Source organism: Lynx rufus, unplaced genomic scaffold (genome assembly GCF_022079265.1).
Source record: "Lynx rufus isolate CCGP_SWC_20201006 ecotype Redwood Valley unplaced genomic scaffold, mLynRuf1.p SCAF_34, whole genome shotgun sequence".
In the NCBI taxonomy this organism is placed as follows: Eukaryota; Metazoa; Chordata; class Mammalia; order Carnivora; family Felidae; genus Lynx; species Lynx rufus.
This window is the reverse complement of record NW_025814850.1, coordinates 1266869-1289603: the sequence shown is the minus strand read 5'-3', so window position 1 is coordinate 1289603 and position 22735 is coordinate 1266869. Positions and strand designations below refer to the sequence as shown.

The 22735-nt window shown below is 56.4% G+C and overlaps 3 protein-coding genes across 3 annotated transcripts; 2 read left to right on the top strand and 1 right to left on the bottom strand.

The window, feature by feature from the left end:
• Positions 1-117: 117 nt before the first annotated feature.
• CCR10 (C-C motif chemokine receptor 10) lies at positions 118-2200 on the top strand. The gene is made up of 2 exons (XM_047093516.1): positions 118-142; positions 968-2200. The coding sequence occupies exons 1-2, from the start codon at positions 119-121 to the stop codon at positions 2033-2035; spliced, it is 1092 nt and encodes a 363-aa protein (XP_046949472.1). The 5' UTR covers position 118; the 3' UTR covers positions 2036-2200.
• A 2115-nt stretch (positions 2201-4315) lies between these two features.
• On the top strand, positions 4316-12902 carry PLEKHH3 (pleckstrin homology, MyTH4 and FERM domain containing H3). Its single transcript, XM_047093527.1, has 13 exons — positions 4316-4821; positions 6779-6834; positions 7179-7258; positions 7361-7552; positions 7637-7794; positions 7902-8022; positions 9046-9352; positions 9908-10115; positions 10334-10470; positions 10744-10876; positions 11069-11530; positions 11828-12019; positions 12593-12902. The coding sequence occupies exons 1-13, from the start codon at positions 4660-4662 to the stop codon at positions 12767-12769; spliced, it is 2385 nt and encodes a 794-aa protein (XP_046949483.1). The 5' UTR covers positions 4316-4659; the 3' UTR covers positions 12770-12902.
• A 995-nt stretch (positions 12903-13897) lies between these two features.
• Positions 13898-18744, bottom strand: LOC124522063 (tubulin gamma-2 chain). Its single transcript, XM_047093250.1, has 11 exons — positions 18696-18744; positions 18305-18417; positions 17917-18084; positions 17535-17603; positions 16699-16778; positions 16161-16287; positions 15472-15558; positions 15216-15365; positions 14676-14828; positions 14423-14584; positions 13898-14295 (listed from the first exon to the last, which is right to left on the bottom strand). Exons 1-11 carry the CDS (start codon positions 18742-18744, stop codon positions 14098-14100), a joined length of 1356 nt encoding a protein of 451 aa, XP_046949206.1. The 3' UTR covers positions 13898-14097.
• Between the last annotated feature and the right edge of the window lie 3991 nt (positions 18745-22735).

Below are 22735 nucleotides of genomic sequence, written 5' to 3'. Positions count from 1 at the left end.
GGCTCACAGACCCTATCCCCACCGCCCTCTTGGCCCCTCTCCCCGCCCCTTCCTTCCTGTCCCACTAGCTTAACTTCTCTCCCTAGTGGCTATACCTCAGAAACCCGTGTAGCCAGAGATGGGGACGGAGCCTGCAGAACAGGTGGGAGTGGGGGCAGGGAGGAAGGGTTATAGAGAGGGAGGATAAGGCAAAGGGATGGGATTCTCCACTTGGTAACAAGCTTCTACCATGCTATGACCTATCCAGGATGCCTGGAGCCATCTGGGATCAGGACCTTCCAGATAGATGGGGCTGGTGATGTGAGGCTGGGGTTGGGGGATGAGACTGGACTGAGGGGAATAGTGAGCTGAACCTCGAGGTCCCAGGTTGCAACCGAGACCAGAAAACCTGAGGTCCAACCCTTGAGACCCCCCGCCTTGCCATGAGTCATTCAGTGTACCTGTACTGGAGGTAGAGATGGGGCAGGGAGGGGAGAAAGGAAAAAAGACATTAGAAACCCTCTCCACACCATGCCTGGAGTCCAGGGACCAGCCCTGAGGCAAAGCCTGAATGTAGGTGTTCTTCCAGGAGAGGGCGCTGCAAACAGAACTGAATCCCCAAGATCTATTAGTGACAGAAACCTTGGCTCATGGAGAGCCCAGGTGCTTCACATCCATTACCTCTTCCTTATTTCAAACAACTCTGCCGCTTGGGCTGGTCAGGGTTTCTAATCTCAACATTACATATTAGGCAACTGAGATACAGACAGGTCAAGGTCAGCCAGGAAGCTGCATGCAGAGGCAGGAGGGGTGCAGTGGAAGCCAAGACCTGTTGGGAGGGTGTGCTAGGAAGAGTTTGGAGAAGAGTTTGTATCTTCTCCCTCTGCACAACGGTCACAGAAGCTCCCAGCTTGGAAGGTATGTGTGGGAAGGGGAGGTGTGTGGGAGGTGTCTCATAAGGTCTCTCCTCTCATTTTGACCTCCCCAGGTCTCCTGGAGCCCCTACTCTGGGTATGATGAGGAGGCATACTCGGCTGAGCCATTGCCAGAACTCTGCTACAAGGCGGATGTCCAGGCCTTCAGTCGGGCCTTCCAACCCAGTGTCTCCCTGGCAGTGGCTGCACTGGGTCTGGCCGGCAATGGCCTGGTCCTGGCCACCCACCTGGCAGCCCGACGTGCTGTCCGTTCGCCCACTTCTGCCCACCTGCTCCAGCTGGCCCTGGCCGACCTTCTGCTGGCCCTAACCCTGCCCTTCGCCGCAGCCGGGGCTCTGCAGGGCTGGAGTCTGGGAAGTGCCACGTGCCGCGCCATCTCGGGCCTCTACTCAGCCTCCTTCCACGCTGGCTTCCTCTTCCTGGCCTGTATCAGCGCCGATCGCTATGTGGCCATCGCGCGGGCCCTCCCCGCTGGACCGAGGCCCTCTGCGCCAGGCCGCGCACACGTGGTCTCAGCCATCGTATGGCTGCTGTCGCTGCTTCTCGCGCTGCCTGCTCTCCTTTTCAGCCAGGATGGTCAGCGGGAAGGCCAGCGGCGCTGCCGTCTCATCTTTCCCGAGGGCCTCACGCAGACGGTGAAGGGGGCAAGCGCCGTGGCGCAGGTGGTCCTGGGCTTCGCGCTGCCGCTGGGCGTCATGGCCGCCTGCTATGCGCTCCTGGGCCGCACGCTGCTGGCCGCCAGGGGGCCCGAGCGCCGGCGTGCGCTGCGCGTCGTGGTGGCCCTGGTGGCGGCCTTCGTGGTCCTGCAGCTGCCCTACAGTCTCGCCCTGCTACTGGATACGGCCGACCTACTGGCTGCCCGCGAGCGGAGCTGCCCTGCCAGCAAGCGCAAGGATCTGGCACTGCTCGTGACCGGAGGGTTGGCCCTGGCCCGCTGCGGCCTGAACCCCGTACTCTACGCCTTTTTGGGCCTGCGATTCCGCCAGGACCTGCGGAGGCTGCTGCGGGGTGGGAGCTGCAGCCCAGGGCCTCGCCCCCGGGGGCGCTGCCCCCGCCGGCCCCGCCTCTCTTCCTGTTCGGCTCCCACTGAGACCCACAGTGTCTCCTCCTGGGACTACTAGGGCTGCGAATCAAGGGGAGAGGGCGGGCTGAGGAAATGATTCCAGGGAGGGTAGTGGGAAAGGGGAGTAGGTGGGGAGACCCTGAGAAGGAGGTAGGGACCTAAAGGAATTGCTTCTGTACTTTGCCACATTAAATTGATAACATGGAAATGAGATACAACCCAACAACTGTTACTATTTTTGAGTCACCGACTTGGAAGTGATTTGTAGCAGGGCAGAACCGGCGGGTTCCCCCTCCCCCTCAGTGCGCTTGGCTCTGAGTGGAAGGCGCTGAGAATTTGGGTGGGGGTGCAGGGCTGCTGAGCCTGCTGAAGCTCTAGGCACTGACACTCCCTCCACCTTCACCAGGTCTCTGTGAACAAGAGGTGAGGTGGGAAAGCTGCCAGGCAACGAGGGGCTGGGGTTCCTCTTAAAGTAGCATAAGGACGAGCTTTCTAACAACCACAGTGCTATCCAGTAATGGCTGCCTTATGAAGTACCGGGTTCCTGGCCTCTGGAACGTTCAGGCTAAGGCTGTTGGGGACTGTGTGTGCCTGTGCCTGGTGTGGGGGTAGGGACAATGGGCAGGAGATTACCACTTTACAGTCCCTTCTAAAGTTCTGTGGTGGAAAGAAAAAGGTTATTTAAAAAGTTGAGTCGGAGTTTTTCACTTTGGAGAAAAACCAAGGAGAGAATTCCAAATTGAAAATTTCCAGAGTCGTTATCATGGGTGTGGTGGGGGTGGGGGTGACTGCCATTCTCCATCTTCCCCGGGGACGGGGTCAGAGGAAATGCACTGAGCCTGCCGGAAAGAGAGAGGTTAGACATCGGAAAGAACTTTCCTGCAAAGACCCGGGATCTAGACAGGGAAGCGAGTATATGGTTTGAATGTCTCCATCCCTAGGAAATCTCAGTGCTGGTCACTGTCATCCGGGGTGAGGACAAGACGGGGATAGATAGACTCTAGAGACGGTCGCATTGATTCCTGGTCTTTGTTTTACACAAGCACGATAGGCAGGATGGTGTTCACGTGCGACAAGGCTCGCAGTTTAATATCCGGTCAGCAAAGCTGCCCCTACCACTCCAGCCAGGAGTCTGGGGACCCCGGGCAAGAAGGGCGGGTGTGGCACAGAGGTCTCAAGGGAGGCGCTGGCCTGACGTCCCCGCCCTGTCCCGCCCCGCCCAGCTCAGGCTAGCCTTCCTTCCTAGAGCCTCCGGCGGCTGAGACCAAGAGCCACCTCCACTAGGGGCCAGGATCCAGGGAAGGCCCGGAGATGGCGCCGATCTTCCGAAGGTCCCACAAGCCAGTCGCTGGGGGCCAACCTGGAACCCTCCACCGGAGACCGCGGGAATCGCCGCTGAGTCAGCAACGCACGCGCGCGCCCGCGGTCGCCCTGGCCCCGCCCCGTTCGCGGCCCTGCCCCGCCCTGGCCATTTAGCGCCTCGCTTAACCCCTTCCGACTTAGAACTCCAGGCTATTCACCCCAAGAGGCCTCCACTCTTCGAAGACCACAGAATTCCCTTGAATCTTAAGTCACTCTCCCCACTGGAGTTCAGTGAGCTGTGCGCTCTAAATTAGATTTCGTTTCCGACCTAGGTCTTCACTTTCCCGAGTCTCTTAATTCCCGAGTCACCTTAATTTTTAAAGCGACTCACATCAAGGAATTGGACTACTCCATCCAGGGGCGGAGAGCTAGCTGCGTCTAGAGCTGAGCCTGGCGCAGGTAGCTAAGTCTCGTTCCTTTCTCAGGGACCCTGAGACGAGACAGGGTTTCAGAGGGCAGCAGTCGGGGCCTTCCTTCATGCCCTATGCCCTTCCTTCTATAAAGCTCCTCGAGAGGGTTTTTAATCTCTTGGTTGGTGAGCCAAGAGTTAAAACGGGCATGAAGGCGGGCTTCCGTGACATCACTAGCACTCCGAGTCCGACCTCAGAGACAGGGGCGTGGCTAACATCGCACTGCCCCCTCCCTCCTTATTCCTCTGCTCCTCCCCGCTGTCACCAAGCCAGGGGCACATGATGCAACCCGCCGCGGTTTCAGTGGTCTGATTGGTGGCCGCGCCCGGCGCCAGGCACAGGGATTGGTCAGGGGAGGCTGTGACGAAAACTGCACCCTGCCCTGTAAAGAAGGGAGGAGAGAAAGAAGAGGGAAAGGGGGGGGCCGTCGGAGGGGAGGGGGTTGGGGAGGCGGGGTCCCAGAGCTGTGCTCGCGCCCCTAGCGCGCCAGTCCCGGGGCTGCAGGGAGCGCAGCGCGCGCGGCCCGGGCCCCGGCCACCGGACACTCTACCGGACACGACCCTCCCTGGAGCTTGGACAACTGCCCACCTCGGACACTGCACCGGACACTGCCCCCCACAGGGCTGGACACTACAACGGACACTACTTCCCAGCTCCGGACACTGCTCCCCCACCAGCCCTGGACGCTTTCCCCCTCCCCCTCTGGGGGCGCAGACACCGAGACCCCGCAGGCGCTAGCAAGAGACCCCTTGCACCCCAGCGTCTGACACTGCCTCCTCCTTGTCCCCTTCTCTCTTCCCCTCCTCCCGCTGCATCATTCCCTCGCTCGGGTCGGAGCCCCGCCAGTTTCTCCGACCCCCTGCAGCTCGGCCCGGCTGCCCGAGCCCCCATCCCCCGGCTGCTCGCCCGGATGCCTCTCCCCGGGGGATTGTGGTGGCTCCTCTGCTGCCGTCGAGGCTTTACTCTTCTGCACCGGGACTACGGGGACGGCGAGCTTAGCGGGGACGGGGACGAGGACGAGGACGAGGAGACCTTTGAGCTGCGGACCCCGAGTCCAGCGGGCGGCGGGAGGGTAAGTCCCGGGGGGTTTGGAGCCTTGTCTCAATCCCTCTCACCAAAACCAGCCGTCACGTCTGATCCTGCTCCAGACTCCAGCCAAACGGCGTGCTCTTGGCGGACCGGGGACGTGGGAGAGGTTTTTGCCTGGGGGCCAGGAGCCCCCCCCCCCGGAGCTCAAGGAACAGTCCTACTGGGGATGTGCCTGTGGGCCTCGAGCCTCATGCTGGGCGCTGTCCACCTGCTAGGGGCCCTGAGGCAGGGGAGGCGTCACGCGTGGCCCGACCTGGCCCTGCCTCTCCCTTCCCCGCCGGGCCCGCGTCCCATCCCGTCTCCTTCCGCCTCCGCCAGCGCCGAGGAATGTGGCGAGGCCGGCTGGGCGGCTCGGACGCCTGGGTCCGCTCCGCTCCCAGTTTGTGAGCGCTGAGTGCTGGGGCCAGATGCCGGAGCTCCCGCCGCGGGGACGTGGGAGAGGGGGAGAAGGCATCCTCAGATTGGGGGCCGTGGCAGGGACCCCACGGACAGGGAGCTGGGGGCGACCGCTCTTCGAGGACCCATCGTCATTACCCTGCCACTCAAGACAGAACTCTCGGCCCTCCCTGGTGAGGCTCCTGGGGAATTCCGGAGGGGATGGTGAGGGACACGGCTCCCCGGTTTTGTGGAATCTCCCCGTGGGGAAACTGAGGCTCGTTGGTCTGGAAGACCTCCAATTCATGACGTCCCCTCCCCGATTCCCCTGCACACCGGCAACCAGACTCCCGTGTGCTATGGCCTGGGTCAGGCTCCCATCCCCCACTCAGGGGTCCCCAGCAGGCCCGGTGGCTCGGTGCCCGGGTGGGGCGGGCTGCGCCGCTGGGGCCGGCGCCAGCACCTGGCGGAGGCGGAGGGCGGATAAATATAGAGGGGGGTGGAGGGAGGGAAGCAGGGGACTGCGATTAGGGGAGTTGGTCTAAGAGAGTGGTCAGCACCTGCCCCCGTGGTGGTGTGGCTAAGAACTCGTTTTAGACCCTCCAGAAAATAGGTTGATCTGTCACTCAGGAAGGCACAGGACCCAGGCGTCCCCAAGCTTCCAGCCTGGACAGGGTCGGCAGTGTGAACCACGCCATTGCCTCCCTCATGCTCCACCTCCACCCCCCTCCACTGAGCTTGGGGACAGGTGTCCCTGCCTCCTCCACCTCCCCCTCCTGGCTTTAGCAGTGTGGGAGCAAAGGGACGATGGCACCGTTCCTGCCTGACCTGGCTCCTGGACGGATTTTGGCCTCTCTCAGACCCCAGTCTACAGTTGAAGTTCCAGGACAAGGGGGAGAAGGGCAAAATCCTGAGCTGCATCTCCCCTGGAGAGCCTGTGCCATTTCCCAGCCTGCCCTTCCCGAGCCCCAGCAAAGGGGGAGGGTCTGCTTACCATTGAGTCTGAGGGGTGTCTATGGAAGGGCAAAAGTAGTTCTTGGAGAAAGCCCTATACTGAAAAAGTCCTTCTTCCCTTCATCCACTTCTGTGCCCACCACCTGCCTGCCTGCCAGCCAATGAAGGGAAAATGAGGAGGAGGGGGTGACTTCCAGCAAGAAGAAACTTCACCCACCTCTCTCTTTTCAAAGATGGGGAAGCCAAGGCTCAAAGGCTCTGCCGACTTGTGAAGGTTCCACAGCCAGTTAGTGATTCGAGTTAGTGGTCCGGCTGTTACTAGAACCCAGGTCTCCCCACTCCCTGCACAGTGTTCTTTCCACTGTATCCCGCCCTGATTTAAGTCTTCAAAGGGAAACGGAGACAAGGCGGGAGGCTTCGCTTCTTAGCTCGGGCAGTTCTGTAGAGACTGGAAGAAGGGGCGACCTTCAGCTTCTACTCGCTCCCTCACAGTCATGACCCTACGCCTTGATTCCTCAATTCCCTGAGCAGCGCTGTCCTGGGGGCAGAAGCCACCGGCATCCTGCGATGACGGCTCTGATCCTGAGGGCTGCCCCCGCCTGTTTCCCCAGGGCCCCTTGGACGTGACGCTGACTCAGCCGGTGAGGAGCGGGCCAGCCTCTGACAGGTGAGCTCGGCCCTGAGCCTCGTGGTCTGGAGACCCCAGCCCGTTCCCGGGACCCCAATCCTCGCCGTCTGCCCTCCCGCAGTTGTGCAATAAGGGAGAGGCCTTACGCCGGACGCTGTGGTTTGGCCGGGGTCCCGGGGGGGCGGTCCGACTGGGGGCGCGGGGAGAAAGGGGGGGGGGTCTGGGCTATTTCTGGTGCGAGGTCAGAACGGCCCAGCGGTTCCCACAGCGTGGGGGAGGGGTGTCCCGGCGCTTGCAGTCTGGGGAGCCCCGACTGAGGAGCCCCCTGGAGGCGGGGTGCAGGACCGACAGCCTCGCCCAACCCTCCCTCCCCTCTGGCCCAGGCTGCAGAGCTGGGAGGAGACGCGAAGTCTCATCCCAGAGAAGGGGCCGCCGGAGGAGGACCCGGACGTCGTGGTGAAAGGTGGGGACCCACCTCATGCACTCTGGAAGCCCCAATCCCAACCCTCCAGGGGATAGTGTCTTCTCCTACTCACCTCCTTTCCTTCCCTCTTCTGCCCTCCAGGTTGGCTGTACCGAGAGCCCCGCGGAGGAGGGGCGCGGCCCTGGTTGCCCCCGCGCCGGGCCTGGTTCGTGCTCACCAGGGACTCCCTGGATCAGTTCAGCAGCAGCGGGAAGGGGGCGCGGCGCCTCGGGAGCCTCGTGCTCACCAGCTTGTGCTCGGTGACCGGCCCGGAGCGCCGACCCAAAGAGACCGGTGAGACTTTGTGGGGACTCTTGTACCTCCCTGGGCAGCAGCCCCGCCGGCCCTAATTGCCCTCCGCGGGCTCTTTTTCCCCAGGTCTGTGGTCAGTGACCGTGTCTGGCCGGAAGCACAGCATCCGGCTCTGCTCCCCGCGCCAGGCTGAGGCAGAGCGCTGGGGGGTGGCGTTGCGAGAAGTGATCGCCTCCAAGGCACCACTGGAGACCCCTACCCAGCTGCTGCTTAGGGACATTCAGGTGTGAAAGAAGGGACTTCGTCGAGAAAGAGGAGGGTGGTGAATCCAGAAGCTGTCTGAGTTCATGGAGAGCCCCCTTTCCCATCCCTGTGACTCCTTAACTTCTAGGAGAGTTGCGGGGATCCGGAAGCTGTGGCCCTTATTTACCGACGGAACCCAATTCTGAGGCACACCAGTGGGGCCTTGTACGCTCCACTCCTGCCCCTGCCCTACGGTGTCAGCGCCCCAGGTGAGTGGTGCCATGGCCCAAGTCCCTTGGATGGGGAATCTGAATGCCTCACTTGACAGGGACTTAGAAGTCCAAAGCAAACCTAGCCCCTCACTTTTCAAAGGATGAAGGTGAAAATAGAAGCTGACCAAACTGATACCCAGGGTGGAGGAGAGGGAAGCCAGCACAGGAAAAGAGGCTCCCTTTGACCACCTTCCCTGTGGGTCTCATTCTGCCTACTGATATTCCTTCATGAGTTTTTACACTCTCTGTCCTATTTTTCAGTATACTCTTAAGACCATGTCATACCGCCTTTACAACTGCTGGACAGGCCAGAACTTTGGGACTATGTGCTGGCCTCATTCAGCTACACCTCTTCCCCAAAAGGAATAGTGACTAGTCAGGTCCTAAAGCTAGAAGATTAAGGAGGGCTGGGAGACAAACCCTTGTTTCAGGACTCCCAGTCCAGCCTGTTTTCTAGTTCATGGTGATGGCTCTTAGTGCCCAACTGCAGAATCTGGGGTTTGAGCCTATTTCTTTTTTTTTTTTTTTTAATTTTTTTTTCAACGTTTATTTATTTTTGGGACAGAGAGAGACAGAGCATGAACGGGGGAGGGGCAGAGAGAGAGGGAGACACAGAGTCGGAAACAGGCTCCAGGCTCTGAGCCATCAGCCCAGAGCCCGACGCGGGGCTCGAACTCACGGACCGCGAGATCGTGACCTGGCTGAAGTCAGACGCTTAACCGACTGCGCCACCCAGGCGCCCCGAGCCTATTTCTTTTAGTCAACCCCTGTAGCTCACAAACTCAGAGAGCAGCCTCAGTGGATCCCGAGGTGGAGATGCCTGGGAGGTAGGGGTTGAGAGCTTGGCTCTGTGGGGACCATTGCTTTCCCTTCACTCTTCCTGTCGTTCGAACTCTCCCCTCCTTGCCATCCCCTGTCCCCTTATATTCCCTCTGACCTTTCCCTGGTTCATGCCTTCCTTCCAGGGCCCAGCTCTGTGTCCCCTCTCCAAACCGTCCCTCCACCCCCACCCTCCCACAGGTCCGGGCTACGCACCCTTGCGCGAGGAGGCGGTGCGGCTGTTCCTGGCGCTGCAGGCGCTGGAGGGGGCGCGGCGCCCCGGGCCCCTGATGCAGGGTGTGCTCCAAACCTGCCGGGACCTGCCTGCGCTCCGCGACGAGCTCTTCCTGCAGCTGGCTAAGCAGACCTCGGGCCCCGCAGGCCCCCCTGGGCCCCCAGCTACCCAAGACCCCGCAGCCCTTCGGTACTGGCAGCTCCTCACCTGCATGAGCTGCACCTTCCGGCCTGGGGGAGCTGTGAGGGGGCACCTCCTGGGGCATCTGGAAAGGTGAGAGGGGAGGGGTGGGGTAAGGCCAAGGCAAGGGAGCTGACAGGGCTGGGAGAGAATGACAGGCCTTGCCAAATTGTTTGGTGGAGGGAGAATTTAGGCCCAGCGAAGGGAAGAGACTTGACCGCTGCTAATATGTACACCGTCTCTGTGGGAATTAAAGATCTGATCCCACTTTCGGTGGGAGGAATTAGAAAAGGCGCCCCCTTTGGGCAGAGGAATTACTAAAGGCTGCTTTTCCTCGGGGCTGAGGCAGCCAGTTGCAAAGCGGAATGAGGCTGGATTTTGGATTCCAACCCGAAGGACGATCGTGGAGACTTTGGGAAGTGGGAGGGGGCAGTAAGGAGCAAGCTGTCAGGGCCTTAGAAAATAATTCAGATCCACGTGGTGCGCCAAGGGTAGATCCAGAAGAGAGAGGGGTCGCTGCCTTCAAGGAACTTAGAGTTGGAAGGAAGGGAACTGATTAGACGAAAGAAACGATAAAATAAGAGGGCGAAAGGAAGGGGGAGAAGGTAAGCTCTCCGAGCACTGATCCTCGGGTTTTCCCTACCCCAGGACCGAGCAGGCGCTCCCGGACACAGAACTGGCGGAATATGCGCGCTTCATCCGGAAAGCGCTGGGCCGGACGCGCGGCCGAGAGCTGGTGCCTTCTCTGGCAGAGATTTCAGCGTTGAGCCGACGACAGGAGCTGTTGTGCACCGTGCACTGTCCGGGGGCTGGTGCCTGCCCTGTGGCCATAGACTCTCACACCACAGCGGGGGAGGTAAGGCCAGAAAAGACCCCTGAAACCACAACCCTTCCCCCCGACCCCGGCTTCCCATGCCTGGCTCTCCTGGTTCCCGGGCCCTAGGTTTGCCCAAGCCTGAGATTCATCATTTGAGTCAGGGATGTGTATGGAGGGACTGAGAAAGCTGAAAGAACCCTCCAGATGGCAAGACCCCTGCGCGGTCTGACCTTCCCCTCATGCCTTCTCCCATCCAGGTTGCTCGAGAGCTCGTGGGACGGCTGGGCTTGGCCCGTAGCCGGAACGCATTCGCGCTGTATGAGCAGCGAGGGGCCCAGGAGCGAGCCCTGGCTGGGAGCACTCTCGTGGCCGACGTGCTCACCAGGTTTGAGAAGTAAATGTCCAGCCCCAGCCCCGCTCTCCGTTAACCCATCAGCCTCTCAGCTCTGGTCAATTCCTGAGCAAACTTTTATGAAGCCCTGGCCATTTGCCCTGCACGGTAACGTTTGCTGGTTCACACATGGAGCCTGCCCTCGGGCAGTTTGCTGTTTGGCTTCAAGGCGTCCCAAACTTCTGGCTCCGCCCCCCCCCCGTTTGGTCCCGCCTCCGGCCAGAGCCTAGGGGAGTCTCGCTTCTGCCTCGCACCGAGTCCTTATCTCTTCTTTAGTTTGGCAGCGGAGGAAGCCGGGCTGGATGATTCGACGGACTCTGGTTGGAGACTATGCCTGCGTCTTCACGGGCCTCTGCACCCTGAGGGGCTGTCCCCAGACGGTCACGAACTGCCTTTCCTCTTTGAGCAGGTGAGGATCTCCAGCGTTCACGCCCCCACCCCCCCAAATACTCGCGAGCCTGAACCCCTCCCTTTCTGGGCCGTCTCATTTCATAGTTATGGCAACCTCGCGGGAGGCTTTACTTGAACCCAGACCTCGGATTATGCACCCCGAGGTGTCTTCGCCGCCGCTCCCACGTTGACACCCACTGCCTCCTCTTAGGCTCACGCTCTGCTGCTCCGCGGCCGGCCGCCCCCGCCCGAAGACACGCTGCGCGCCCTGGCGGCGCTGCGTCTGCAGAGCCTGCACCGAGACTTCTCCCCCAGGGAGCCCCTGCCTCCCCTGGACCGCCTGCTGCCGCCCCCCGCCCCGCCACGTGAAGACCCTCCCCGCCCAGTCCCCAGGCCTCCTCCCTCCGCCGCCCTGCTGGCCGGGGCAATCTGGAGTCCGGGCCTGGCCAAGAGGCGGGCGGAGAGGACCCGGCGCGGCGGCGGGGCCGGCAGCACGGCGGGAAGCGTGGCCCGCGAGGGAGGAGGTGGCGCCGGCACGGCGGCCGCTGTGCTGGGCGGCTGGAAGCGGCTCCGGGGCATGGGCCGAGCTGAGGCCATGGCTGCCTACCTGGCTCTGGCGGCGCAGTGTCCAGGGTTCGGCGCTGCTCGGTATGACGTTCTGGAGCTGAGCACGGTGAGGGGGAGAAGGGAGAGGGGACTCTGGCGGCCCAAGCCCTACACCTTTGCCCCAGAGCCACAAGCCCCACTGTGGGTCAAGTCACTCCTGACACCCAGCACAGCTGCCCCTCCCAAATCCCAGGAGTCACTCCCTGGCCCTTGGGTTCTCACCTCTCCAGAGCCTTAAGCCCCTCCATGCGATGTGGATCATAGAGGGGACTGGGAAACTCCCTGCTCACAGCCATCTCCCCCCACCAAAAATAATGCTGCAGGGTTCCCTCCTTCCACCCTGACTCTGCCTGTCTGTCCATAGGAGCCTGGTGGGGGCACTCCACAGAAGCTATGCCTGGGCTTGGGAGCCAAGGCCATGTCCCTCTCCCGGCCAGGTGAGACAGAGCCCATCCACTGTGTCAGCTATGGCCATGTGGCCGCCTGCCAACTGATGGGCCCCCACACCCTGGCACTGAGGGTGGGAGAGAGCCAGCTCCTCCTGCAGAGTCCCCAGGTGAGTAGAAAGAGGGTGTGGAAGGTGGAAGGAACGGAAAGGATGTCAAGAAACATTTTATTAAACACTGAGCATGGGGCAGGTACAGTTCTAGGCACTGGGGATCCACCTGTGATCAAAGAGAGGCTCAAGGAGCTGACATTAATTAGAGCAGGAGTGTCAGACACTGAACAAGGAATCAAAAACCATATAAGAAAGTGATAAACGCTACCAAGGGAAGTGTAGTGTGACAGGAAGTGACTGGAGGGGGGTCATAGCATTAGGTAGGACAGTCAGGAAAGGATACTCAAAGTGACCTTTAAGCTAGCCACAGGAAGATCTAGGGGAACAGCATTCCAGGTAGAAGATATTCCAAGTGTAAAGGCCTTGAGATGACAATCCCCTTAGCATCTTTGAGAAGCAGAAAGACACCAGTGTGACTGGCACATAGTGAGTGAGGGAGAGAGCGGTGATGAGGAAGGAAAGGTCGTAGGGGGCAGCTCTACTAAGGCCCTGGTAAGGAGCCCGGGTGGAGGATGAGACAAAGGAGAACCCAGTGGCCCCTACTGCACTCTGACCTCTGCCTTCTCTTAGGTGGAAGAGATCATGCAGCTGGTGAATGCCTATTTGCCCAGTCCCTCCCCCGAGAGGCCCTGCCGCAGCCCTTCTCCTCCATGCCAAGACCTGCCAGACACCTCCCCTCCCAGCCAGCACCCGGGCCTGGACGAGCCCCAGGGACAGTCTGGCTGTTTGGGGCAGCTGCAGGACTGAGCCTGCCAAGAGGTCACGACCTCCCTTCTGCCTCCAGCCTGGACCTGGACTGTTCTGAGATTTGAGGGAACCGTGGACCCTTTTGGCCCTGCAGGGACAGGGCACACACCACACCCAAGGGCTGCAATGGGTGCAGACAATTTTCTAGTTTGTTTCTTAATTTATTTGTAGAAGAGAAGCAAAAAGAAAAAAAAAAATCCTTATTTACACAAACCCTTCCTGTGGGAGTGTTGTCAGTGGGACAAGTTAGAGTCCCCAGAGCTCAGAGCTCCACCTCTGGGGACGCCCACACTGTGGGCTTTTACCAGCACTGAAGGGAGTCTGGACACCACAGGGCTCCACCCTCCTTGACCTTCTGGATTTAACCTCCTCTTCGCCAGCATGCTGCCACAGGGTGGTGGGTGGGGCAGGCAAGAGGGCAGTTTTGGAGGCTGGCAATTACTCACCCTTGCTTCTCCATTGAGTGGCATAGGGGTGGCCTCCTGGCGTCTCTAAGGCCGGAAGGCAGTGAGTCATCAGGACTGGCACTACCCAGTTCCTACCCTGGTGTCCAGCTTCTGGGCCCTAGTTGGGTCCATCTTTTGTGTGCCTACTGCTTTGCGCCTGGAATGGAGAGAAGCCTGGGGCAGGATCAGACCCAAGAACTTCTCTGGCACAGATAATACCTTATCGGGATGGGCTCAGTCCTACTCCCGACTTCAGTTCCTGCTTTATCAAGTTAGTTTGAATCAGGTCTCGTTCCTGAGGATCTGATAGCCTTGGGCACTGGGAATCTAGAGTTCTGGCTTTCCTGACCTGCTCAGAATGCTGCAGGCCCTCCTTCTCTAGCCCCCACAGCCTCTTCGCTAGCGTAAGAGGCTGGGGCAATATTGATCCACCCTGGGGCAGGAGCGTAGGCACTGAGGACATAGCAGACCTCAGTAAACCTCTGTAATCTTGAGAGTAGGGCTGACTCTAGTAAAGCAGCCTGGTTCTAGACAAGGTATGCCAGTGGAAATAGTGACCACACTAAGACCTGGACTAAGTGGACTAAGATAAAGGCCACATACCTGGGAACTGGGAGGGAGCATGGGTCATCCCCCATATTCACAGACCAAGCCCTGAGTATATCCACAACCAAGCTCTGACTGTATTCACGACAAAGCTTTATTGCTTTATTCAAGCTAAATGAGCAATATCAAGGGTCAGGTCAGAGAAGGGTGGAAGTAGGACCAGCTCCTGGGCTGGAGATAAACCTAGAAAGGTTTTTGGTGACAAGAATCTGGGTCACAGGGACCAGGCACAATGGGGACTATGCATACTGTCCAGGGGAAGTGGTGGGGAGGAAGTCACTGCTCCTGGGCGCCCCAGGAGATGTAGTCTGGCCGTGTGGCTGCATGGTACTCGTCGATGAGTTCCTGCACAACCTCCCTGGACGTGTCCAGCTCATCAAAGTTCTCCTTGAAGATGTCCTCCTTGCGGAACTGCTCCAGGAAGGCCTCCCGCTTCCGCAGCTTGTCATACTGCTGGCAGGAACTTTCAAAGAGCTGAAAGAGATAGAAATCTCCAGGATGGGAACCAGTGCATGATAAGGGGCTGGAATGGAATGGGAGAGAATGATAAGGGTGTCTACTGGAACTGAATGGCCAAAGAAGGCCAGGAGATTAGGCTCACCGAGGAGATGCTGGTGTGGTTGGCCATCATGAGCCCACTGACCCGGTGGGCCGAAGGCAGGTAGGGAGACTTCCTTGACAGGGCCACCTGGATGCTGGCAGGGCCCCAGGGGATGAAGTTGGCCAACTTCCGCTCCCGGATCCTCTGCAGACTCTTGTGGACCTAGCGGGGAGGGGTGGACACAACAGTGGTGGTGGTAGCCTCTCCTCTACCCCTGTGGGTTCCGGGGGTGGCACGAAGGGGCCTCACCTACCTGGGTGGGGTCCACCTCCCCCTGGATGATGTTGAGGATGGCGATGTAGCAATGGTTGGTCTGGCGATCCCGGCCCGTGGACACCATCACGTTCTTGGGCTGCAGCAGCCGCCTCATGACATCCAGGACTGTGGTCTTCCTCACGCTGGCCACCTGAGGGAAGAGCGGGCCACGGGGACCAGGCCAGCACTCAGGGCACGGTCCAATGGCTGACCCCCATCAGACTCAGGCTAGGATGGTCTCTCTGGGAGGCATCTTGAGATTCAGGTGTACACTGAGCCTTGGCTGCAGGACCAGGAATCTTAGCCCTCCTCAGCTCAGCAAGGTCATGCCCCTGTGCGGGAGCATCAGCAGACCCCACATAGCCCGGGCCCTACAGGGAGCCAGGGGTGTAGGGAAGAGGAGAACAAGTCAGCACGGAGCTGGACGGTCTGTGCCTGTCCCTGAGCACAGAGCCTCTGGGGCTACAAAGAGCGGCTCCTGGAGGGCGCAGCAGGGGGACAGAAAGGCTAGGGCAGGGCCTGCTGGGTCTGCTCCTACCGACTGGTCCGTGGTGAGCGGGGTGTAGCCGGTCATGAGGAAGTGGAGTCGAGGAGTGGGGATGAGCGAGGCGATGAGGCCGATGAGGTCGTTGTTCATGTAGCCAGGGTAGCGCAGGGTGGTGGTGCTGGCTGACATGATGGTGGACACCTGGGGACGGGGGTGCCGGGTCATGGGCCTTGGCCTGGGGCGGGGCCTCCCTTCCCCAGATGGCACTCCAGTAAGGAGGGTTTCCAGTCCGGGAGCAGGGGCTCACCAGCTGGTTGATCTGGGAGAAGGATGGGTTCTGGATGTGCAGGCGGTCTGTGGCGATCCGGTTCAGGGCTGTGTTGTCCAGTACCACCTGGGGGGACAGAAGAGGGTCACGGCACCTTTTTGAGGAGAAAGGGGGCAGAGAGATAAGTTATTAGCTTTACCCCCTCTAAATTCTAAAAACCAGGAAGTGTGTTAACTTAAAAAGGAAAATACTGTCCCTGGGGCATCACAAGATACTTTTCTACCATCCTGTAAACAAATTGTCTCCATGTGCCATCCACTGTGCCTGGTTCTAGAGACACCATGGAGGGTAAAACAGGCATGGTCTGTCCCCTTCACCAGGTCTACAGAAAAGTACAGTTACAGCCTGAAATATGCACAAAGGAATTTGACCTTGAATGCGTGGTCAGAGAAGGTTTTACTATGAAAGTGCCCCTTGGGCTGAGAATTTAAGCATGAGTAGGCATTAAATAGGCTAAATGGGGACACATGTCAGGGGTATTCACTTTGTTGAGAGCAACTTGGGGTCAAGTCCTTATTTCATAATTTGGGCCACCAGGTATGGCTTTATTTGGTCCTCTGTTCTCTGGGCAGGGGCTTGGGAAGGGCAGGGTGTACATGTCCCACTGGTTTGAGGAGGTGGAGCAAAGCACCCCCACCCCACCCCCCACTCCTTTCTCTGGCACTCACCACACAGTCTGCGTTCTGGGTGAGCCTCTTGAGCGTGAGCAGGGAGTTGTAGGGCTGGACCACCACATCGCTCATCTCGTCCTGGTTGGGAAACACTGAGTACGTCTGCACCAGCTTCTTGGGATACCTGGGGGTGAAGAAGAGGGAAAGGGGTAGGTGACGGTGAACTGGAAGGATTCCCATCACTGCCCACCTTGGTCTTCTCTAGAGATAATAGGGTCATTCCTTTCCAAGTGCCACCAAGCTCTTGTACAAAAGGCGGGTGAGGGCAGAACTGAGTGTTTAGAGCCCAGGAGCCAAAAAGGATAAACCTAAAGCATCAAACCCACCAAACCCTGTAGGTCCCTCCTCTCCCTAGGCAAACTCCCTCCTGGCAGTTACTGTTTCCTAGATGTTCCCTGGATGGCCAGGCTCTATTTCTACCAGTGACTCAAAGCAATAGTGCCAAGCCGTTCAGTCCAAGAGAAGAAAGTGACAAAAAGGAAAGACCTTATGCAGGGAACCAGGGCTAATGCCCTCTCCCCAAACACAGGGTTACCTGTCATTCAGTCGTTCCAGAAGGTAGGAACCCAGGCCAGAACCGGTCCCCCCAGCAATGGAATGACACAGCACAAAGCCCTGCATGGGGAGAGGCAGTCTCCAGGGATCTGGGGAAGAGGCTTTAGGCTTGTCTCATTCCCCACTCCCAACACACTCCTGTCTCAAGGCTGCTTCTGTGTCCATCCAGGCTGAGGCTCCTTGGGAAGGAAGACTCATGCCTAAGGAGCTGATGCCATCCACATTAGGATCTCCTTGAGGACAAGTACTGTACCTTTCTTTAAAAAATTTGTTTTAAAATATCTATTTTTGAGAGAGAGAGAGGCAGAGAGAGAGGGAGATCTGAAGCAGGCTCCTGGCTCTGAGCTGTCAGCACAGAGCCTGACATAGGTTTCAAACACGTGAACCATGAGATCATGACCTGAGCTGAAGTAGGACACTCAATGACTGAGCCACCCAGGTGCCCCTGTACCTTTCTTTTTAAAATTTTTTTTAATTTACTTATTTTGAGAGATAGCAAGTAGAGGAAGGGCAGAGAGAGAGAGAGAGAGAGAGGGAGAGAGAGAATCCCAAGCAGGCTCTGAGCTGTTAGTGCAGAGCCTGACTTGGGGCTCAATCTCACGAACCATGAGATCATAACCTGAGCAGATATCAAGTCAGTCGACTGAGCAACCCAGGAGCCTTTGTACCTTATTTACCTTAATATCTCACATATGATGCTCCAAAAATTAGTTTTAAATAGAATTGCCCCCATCACACCACCTGTTCGTGCTACCTCCCGACCTTTCCCCAGCACTTATCAGCCTTTTCTTTTCCTTCAGTGGGGCTGAACCTCACCTCTAAGCTGTCACTTCCATCTGCTTCTCGGTCTATGATATCAAAAATGTCTTCATGGATTTTCTCACCCTGTATAGAGAGACACGGATGTGAGGGTAAGGATGAAGATTCTGGGGAGTACCTCTTTTCAGCACCAAGAACACCCCCTGGGACACTACTGCCACCCTCAAACAGAGCCTCAGCTGTGGCCCTCAACCCAAAAAAGCTACTTTTCAAATGATTTGCAGCTTGCATACACCTCTCCCTGGCTCTCCCTCTTGTCAGGGTATCCCTTTGTCTCTTATTTATTGTCTATCCGGTCTGGTCAAATCCCCAGGCTGCCTGAGCCTGCCTTGCCCTAGGGAGGGAACATCAAGGGTTTCTGGGATGGCCACCCAGATACCTGCGAGAATCCACTGGCCCAGTTGTTGCCAGCCCCTCCTCCATGCTCTGACAAGTAGATGTTCTCTGGGTTGTAGAGCTTGGCATAGGGGGAGTTGAGGATGGAGTGGATCACCCGGGGCTCCAGGTCCAGCAGCACGGCCCTGGGGATGTAGTGCTCATCGTCTGCCTGTCAAGGGGAGACCAGCAGGGTGGTCCAGTCAGCTAAGGCCCAGTCCTCCATCCTCCCAACTCTGGCTCCTGCCTGTCCTCCCTCCTCAAGCCAGCCGCCCTGACTCCTTTGCCCAGAGGGTTTCCTGGTACCAAGCCACTGCCCTTCCCTCAGGCCCCCCGGGGCCACTGTGGGGGGCGCGTGGGGGGGGGGGCGCTGGCAAAATCGCTGGGAGCACCTGGTAGAAAAAGACGTCCTTGCGGTCAGTGCCCTCGGTGGCGAACTCCTCCACGATGCCCTCGGGGCTGATACCATGCTCAGCGCACAGCTGTTTCCAGAACTCGAACCCAACTGGGGGATGGGGAGAGATGCCTGGGTCTGATAGTCATAAGGCCTCAGCAGCCCAGGGTTAGGCTCAGAGGCTGTCACACTCAGAGGCTGGGCCCAAGACACCTGGTCTGGGAGCTGTCACAGCCCAGGCGCGGCTCTCCATCGGGGCCTTGTTCATCATGCGCAATAGGGCAGGAGTTTCATGGAAGGGAAAGGGGGACTAGAGGATGCCAAGCACTTGGGTGGGACCCGAAGGGGCAGAACCGGAGACTGGAAGGGCCCGGCGCTCGCTCGCTCACTCTGGTTGCCGCACTGGCCCAGCTGCAGGGTGATGATCTCCCGGGGCATCGCTCTTCAGACGTGGGCGCGCCAGCCCTGCCCGGCGGGAGTCACGGCAGAGACGAACGCCTGGCAGCCGGGCTCGCAGGACGTGGGGAGCGCGCGTTCTCTTCGTCTTTTGACGCGAGTGCTCGGTCTGCGCGTGTGCAGTGCGGGCCTCCCCACTGCCGCCGGGCCGGGGAGCCCAACCTGGACATGATTTCCCCACTACAGTTACAGCTGGAATTCGGCACAGGCGCAGTGTGAGGCCACGCCCCCTCCTGCCCACCCACCCCAGCACCGCGCCTGCGCCGTGAAACTCTTTGGGGCTGCGGGGTAGCGACCCGAGCGTGGGGGCGGGGAGGGGCGGTCCAGGTGTATCGAGTCAGCTGCGTGCTACAGACGGGTGAGCGGCTTGGCGGCTCTTCTGGATAGAGGGGCTGGCTTCAAGCCAGTCTTTTTTTCAATTTCTATTTTTAAGTTAAATATACCTAACATAACATTCACCATTTTAATCCTCTTTAATCGGACAGTTCTGTGGCATAATGTACATTCACACCGTCGCGCAACCATCACTGTCATTCATCCCCAGAACTTCGTCACCTTCCCAACCGAACCCTGTACCGTAAATAATAACTCTCCATCTCCATCCCCATCAACATCCTACTTCCTGTCTCTATGACTTTGACCAGGTATCTTATATAAATGGAATTGCATAGTATTTGTCCTTTTGTGTCTACCTTATTTCACTGCATAATGTCCTCAAGGTTACTCCCATGTTGTAACATGTTCCAGAATTTCATTCCTTTTTAAGGATGTGTAATATTCCGTTGTATGTTTATGCCACGTTTTGCGTTTATCTATTCATCTGTAGATGGACGCTGGGGTTGGCTGTTGTGAATAATTATGCCATGAACATGGGTGTGTACAAATAAGTTTGAGTCCCTGCTTTCAATTATTCTGGGTATACACCCAGAAGCAGAATTGCTGGATCATATGGTAATTCTATGTTTAATTTTTTGAGGAATTGCTGTGCCATTTTCTTTCTTTTGTATTTTAATTTATTTTGAGAGAGAAAGAGAGAGAGAGAATGCATGCATGAGAGGGGCAGAGAGAGAGAGAGAGAGGGAGAGAGAATCCCAACCAGGCTCCTCACCATCCACGCAGAGCCCAATGCAGGACTCAAACCCATGAACCCAGAGATCATGTCCTGAGTCAAAACCAAGAGTCAGATGATAACCGACCGAGCCACCCAGGCACCCTGGTACCATTTTCTATTGTGGCAGCACTATTTTACATTCCTACCTGTAATGCACAGGGGTTCCAATTTTTCCACATCCTCACCAACACTTGTTACGTTCTGTGTTTTGTTTTGGTTTGGTTTTTAATAATAGCCATCTTAATGAGTGTGAAGTGATATCTCATTGTGGTTTCTGTTTTATTTTAAATTACAAAGTTTTAAACATACAAGCATGATTCTGTACTTTTATTATATATTTTTTGTTTTGAAATTTTCTATAAATGGTATTAGAGTATATATACTATACTTTTGTAACCTGCTTTTTTCACCCTACATTATATTTTTGTGATTTAGCAATGCTGATGCATGTAGATTTATTTCATTCTTTTTAACTGCTTTATAGTGTTTCATTGGATGAATACACTAGTTTATACTATTTCCACACAAGGGTGATTAGATTGTTTCTATTTATCCCCTGTTACATAGAGTGAATACAGGATTTGTCACTTGTGAACGTGAAGGAGAATATCTCTACCACTGGCATGTGCATCTTCTTTAGAAGGTTTACAAACTTTACAAGGTTTCACATGTTTTTTCCTAGATGGTTGTACACCCTTACCAGCGATGGAGCTTTCATTTCCTTAAACCTGCATCCACACTTGGATTGTCAGATCTTAATTTTTGTCCATCCCGTGGATGCCCAGGGGGATCTCATGGTTATAATTTCCAGTTATGATCACAAGTGAAGTTCATCTGATTTGTTGTTGCTGTTGTTAGTACCTTGAGAATTGCCTGTTCATATCTTTTGCCCATTTTTCTGTTGGTCTATTTCTTTTGGACATAATAAGATACTCCACAGATTTTTTTCCTGGTTGTATGGGTTGCAAATATTGTCTCTTGGTCTATGGCTTGTCTTTATACTTTGCATGTGGTGTCTTTTGGCCTAGAGAAGATTTTAATGTAGACAGTTATCCTTATTTTCCTTTCTGTTTTGCATGTTTTATACCTTGTTAAAGATAGCATCCCTTTCCCAGTATCATAAAGCTGTCCTCTTATGTTTTCTTCCAGAAGCCCCATAGTAGTTTTGCTTGTTCCCCGTGTTGTGTGCTGACTTATTATGATTTCAAATCCATGTTTTGAAAGCTTGTTTTGGACAAAGTTGTTTGTGGTTTGAACTTGTTTTCATGAAATTGTTTTGAAGTTGGATATTAGAACTTTCCTATCGAACTCTAGCACCTGGAGTGATGAGGACCATTACATCATCAACACCATAGTAACGGCCATGGTGTCCATCACGTGGTATACTTTTAAACTTTAAAAATTAAGAGGAATGGGTATTGAGGAGGGCACCTTTTGGGATGAGCACTGGGTGTTCTATGGAAACCAATTTGACAATAAACTTCATATATTGAAAAAAAAAATAAAAAATAAAAAATAAAATAAAATAAAAATTAAGAGGAATGACCAGCAACTCGAAAGCATTTGGTCTGGACAAGGCTACTCTTTGATGATCTAATAGCTCTCTGGGGATCTTGAGACACTTACTCGGACTGTGGCTGCCATGGCAAGGCTACCTTGGTGTTAGCAGTGGTGTTAAACCATGCAGCAGTCTCAGGAAGAGAAGGGACATCTGCTTCTGCCTTAGTGAGGCTACTCCTCATAGGCAGTGGTCCATGCTGTGTAGCGGTCCCTGCAGTAATAATCTTCAGAGCAGCCTACCTTGCCTGCCAACACTGGCTCCGTCTCCCACCAGCTAAGTGCCCCAGCAGTGAGGGTCCTAAGCAGGCAGCTGATACCCAGCTTTTAGTTGGAAGGACTGACACTCCCAAGAACCAACTTGTAGAAAGGTACACCTCAGCTAATATTGGACTTTATTTATTCCATCTCCCTTTTACCTGGAACAATAATGTAATTAATCTATCATTGATTTGGAGCATGTTATTTCTTTATTGGCATATTAAGAGACATCATCCTGTATGCTGTTGGCTTGTGAAATATTATTATTATGAATTGTAATTCTTACAGTGAACCTGTGTTAAATAAATTATTGGCAAGGACAAACTTAGTCTCTGAGCATAATTTGCCCCGAACAAAACACTCTGTAGGTCTTTAGTTCATCTGGAACCTATTTGGAGGCCTGCTGTAAGATAGGGATCCACTTTATCTTTTCCATATGGATGGCCAGTGGTCTCCCAGCCAATTATTGAAGAGTGGGTGCGGTGCCCCCCAGCGCCAGCACATTCCAAACCCCCACTCTGATGCAGGCTGGCTTCTGGCTGCTCTTCTGCTCCATTGGGCTGTCTGTCTGTCCCTGTCTGGAGGGCTTTCTCTGGGAGCTGCTGCAGAGGCTCTGGCAGAGGCACCACTGGCAAGAGTCATGCTCAGACAAAGGTTTTTGTATTCTTTTCTCTATCACTTTCTCTTTTTTTATGAGAACTCGGCCACCTTCCAGGGCTGGCCGCCATGAATCCTCTGGGCTTCTTTAGAAGGCTCTGGCTTGCCCCGTGCCTGTCCCCTCCCAAGCCTCTGCTCAGTTTCCCTCCCCTCACCCTACCCCAGTCCCCCAGCCTGCTTCCTCCATTTGGGCCAGGCTGTTAGGGATGTCCCTCAGGAGGACTGGCAGCCTCGCCTTTTCAGGGAGGGTCTGGGTGCTCCCCTTGAAGTTTGAGGTAGGGTCAGAGCTCCTCCTTGGGGCTCCCTTCCCCTGACAGAACTGCTCCTAAGGGCTGGCTGTCTTCGGAGGCTTCACTAGGCCCCTCTCTGAGTGCCCAGGTGAAGAGG

What these genes read in the sequence shown, in the direction of transcription:
- CCR10 (XM_047093516.1), top strand. Translation starts at nt 119, where the DNA reads ATGGGGACGGAGCCTGCAGAACAG. An exon ending in GGACGGAGCCTGCAGAACAG is followed by an intron (nt 143 to 967) that starts GTGGGAGTGGGG and finishes TGACCTCCCCAG; the next exon opens with GTCTCCTGGAGCCCCTACTC.
- PLEKHH3 (XM_047093527.1), top strand. Translation starts at nt 4,660, where the DNA reads ATGCCTCTCCCCGGGGGATTGTGGTGGCTCCTCTGCTGCCGTCGAGGC. An exon ending in AGCGGGCCAGCCTCTGACAG is followed by an intron (nt 6,835 to 7,178) that starts GTGAGCTCGGCC and finishes CCTCTGGCCCAG; the next exon opens with GCTGCAGAGCTGGGAGGAGA. An exon ending in TGCTGCTTAGGGACATTCAG is followed by an intron (nt 7,795 to 7,901) that starts GTGTGAAAGAAG and finishes CTTAACTTCTAG; the next exon opens with GAGAGTTGCGGGGATCCGGA.
- LOC124522063 (XM_047093250.1), bottom strand. Translation starts at nt 18,744, where the DNA reads ATGCCCCGGGAGATCATCACCCTGCAGCTGGGCCAGTGCGGCAACCAG. An exon ending in AGGACGTCTTTTTCTACCAG is followed by an intron (nt 18,085 to 18,304) that starts GTGCTCCCAGCG and finishes TCCCCTTGACAG; the next exon opens with GCAGACGATGAGCACTACAT. An exon ending in ACCACACCAGCATCTCCTCG is followed by an intron (nt 14,296 to 14,422) that starts GTGAGCCTAATC and finishes TATCTCTTTCAG; the next exon opens with CTCTTTGAAAGTTCCTGCCA.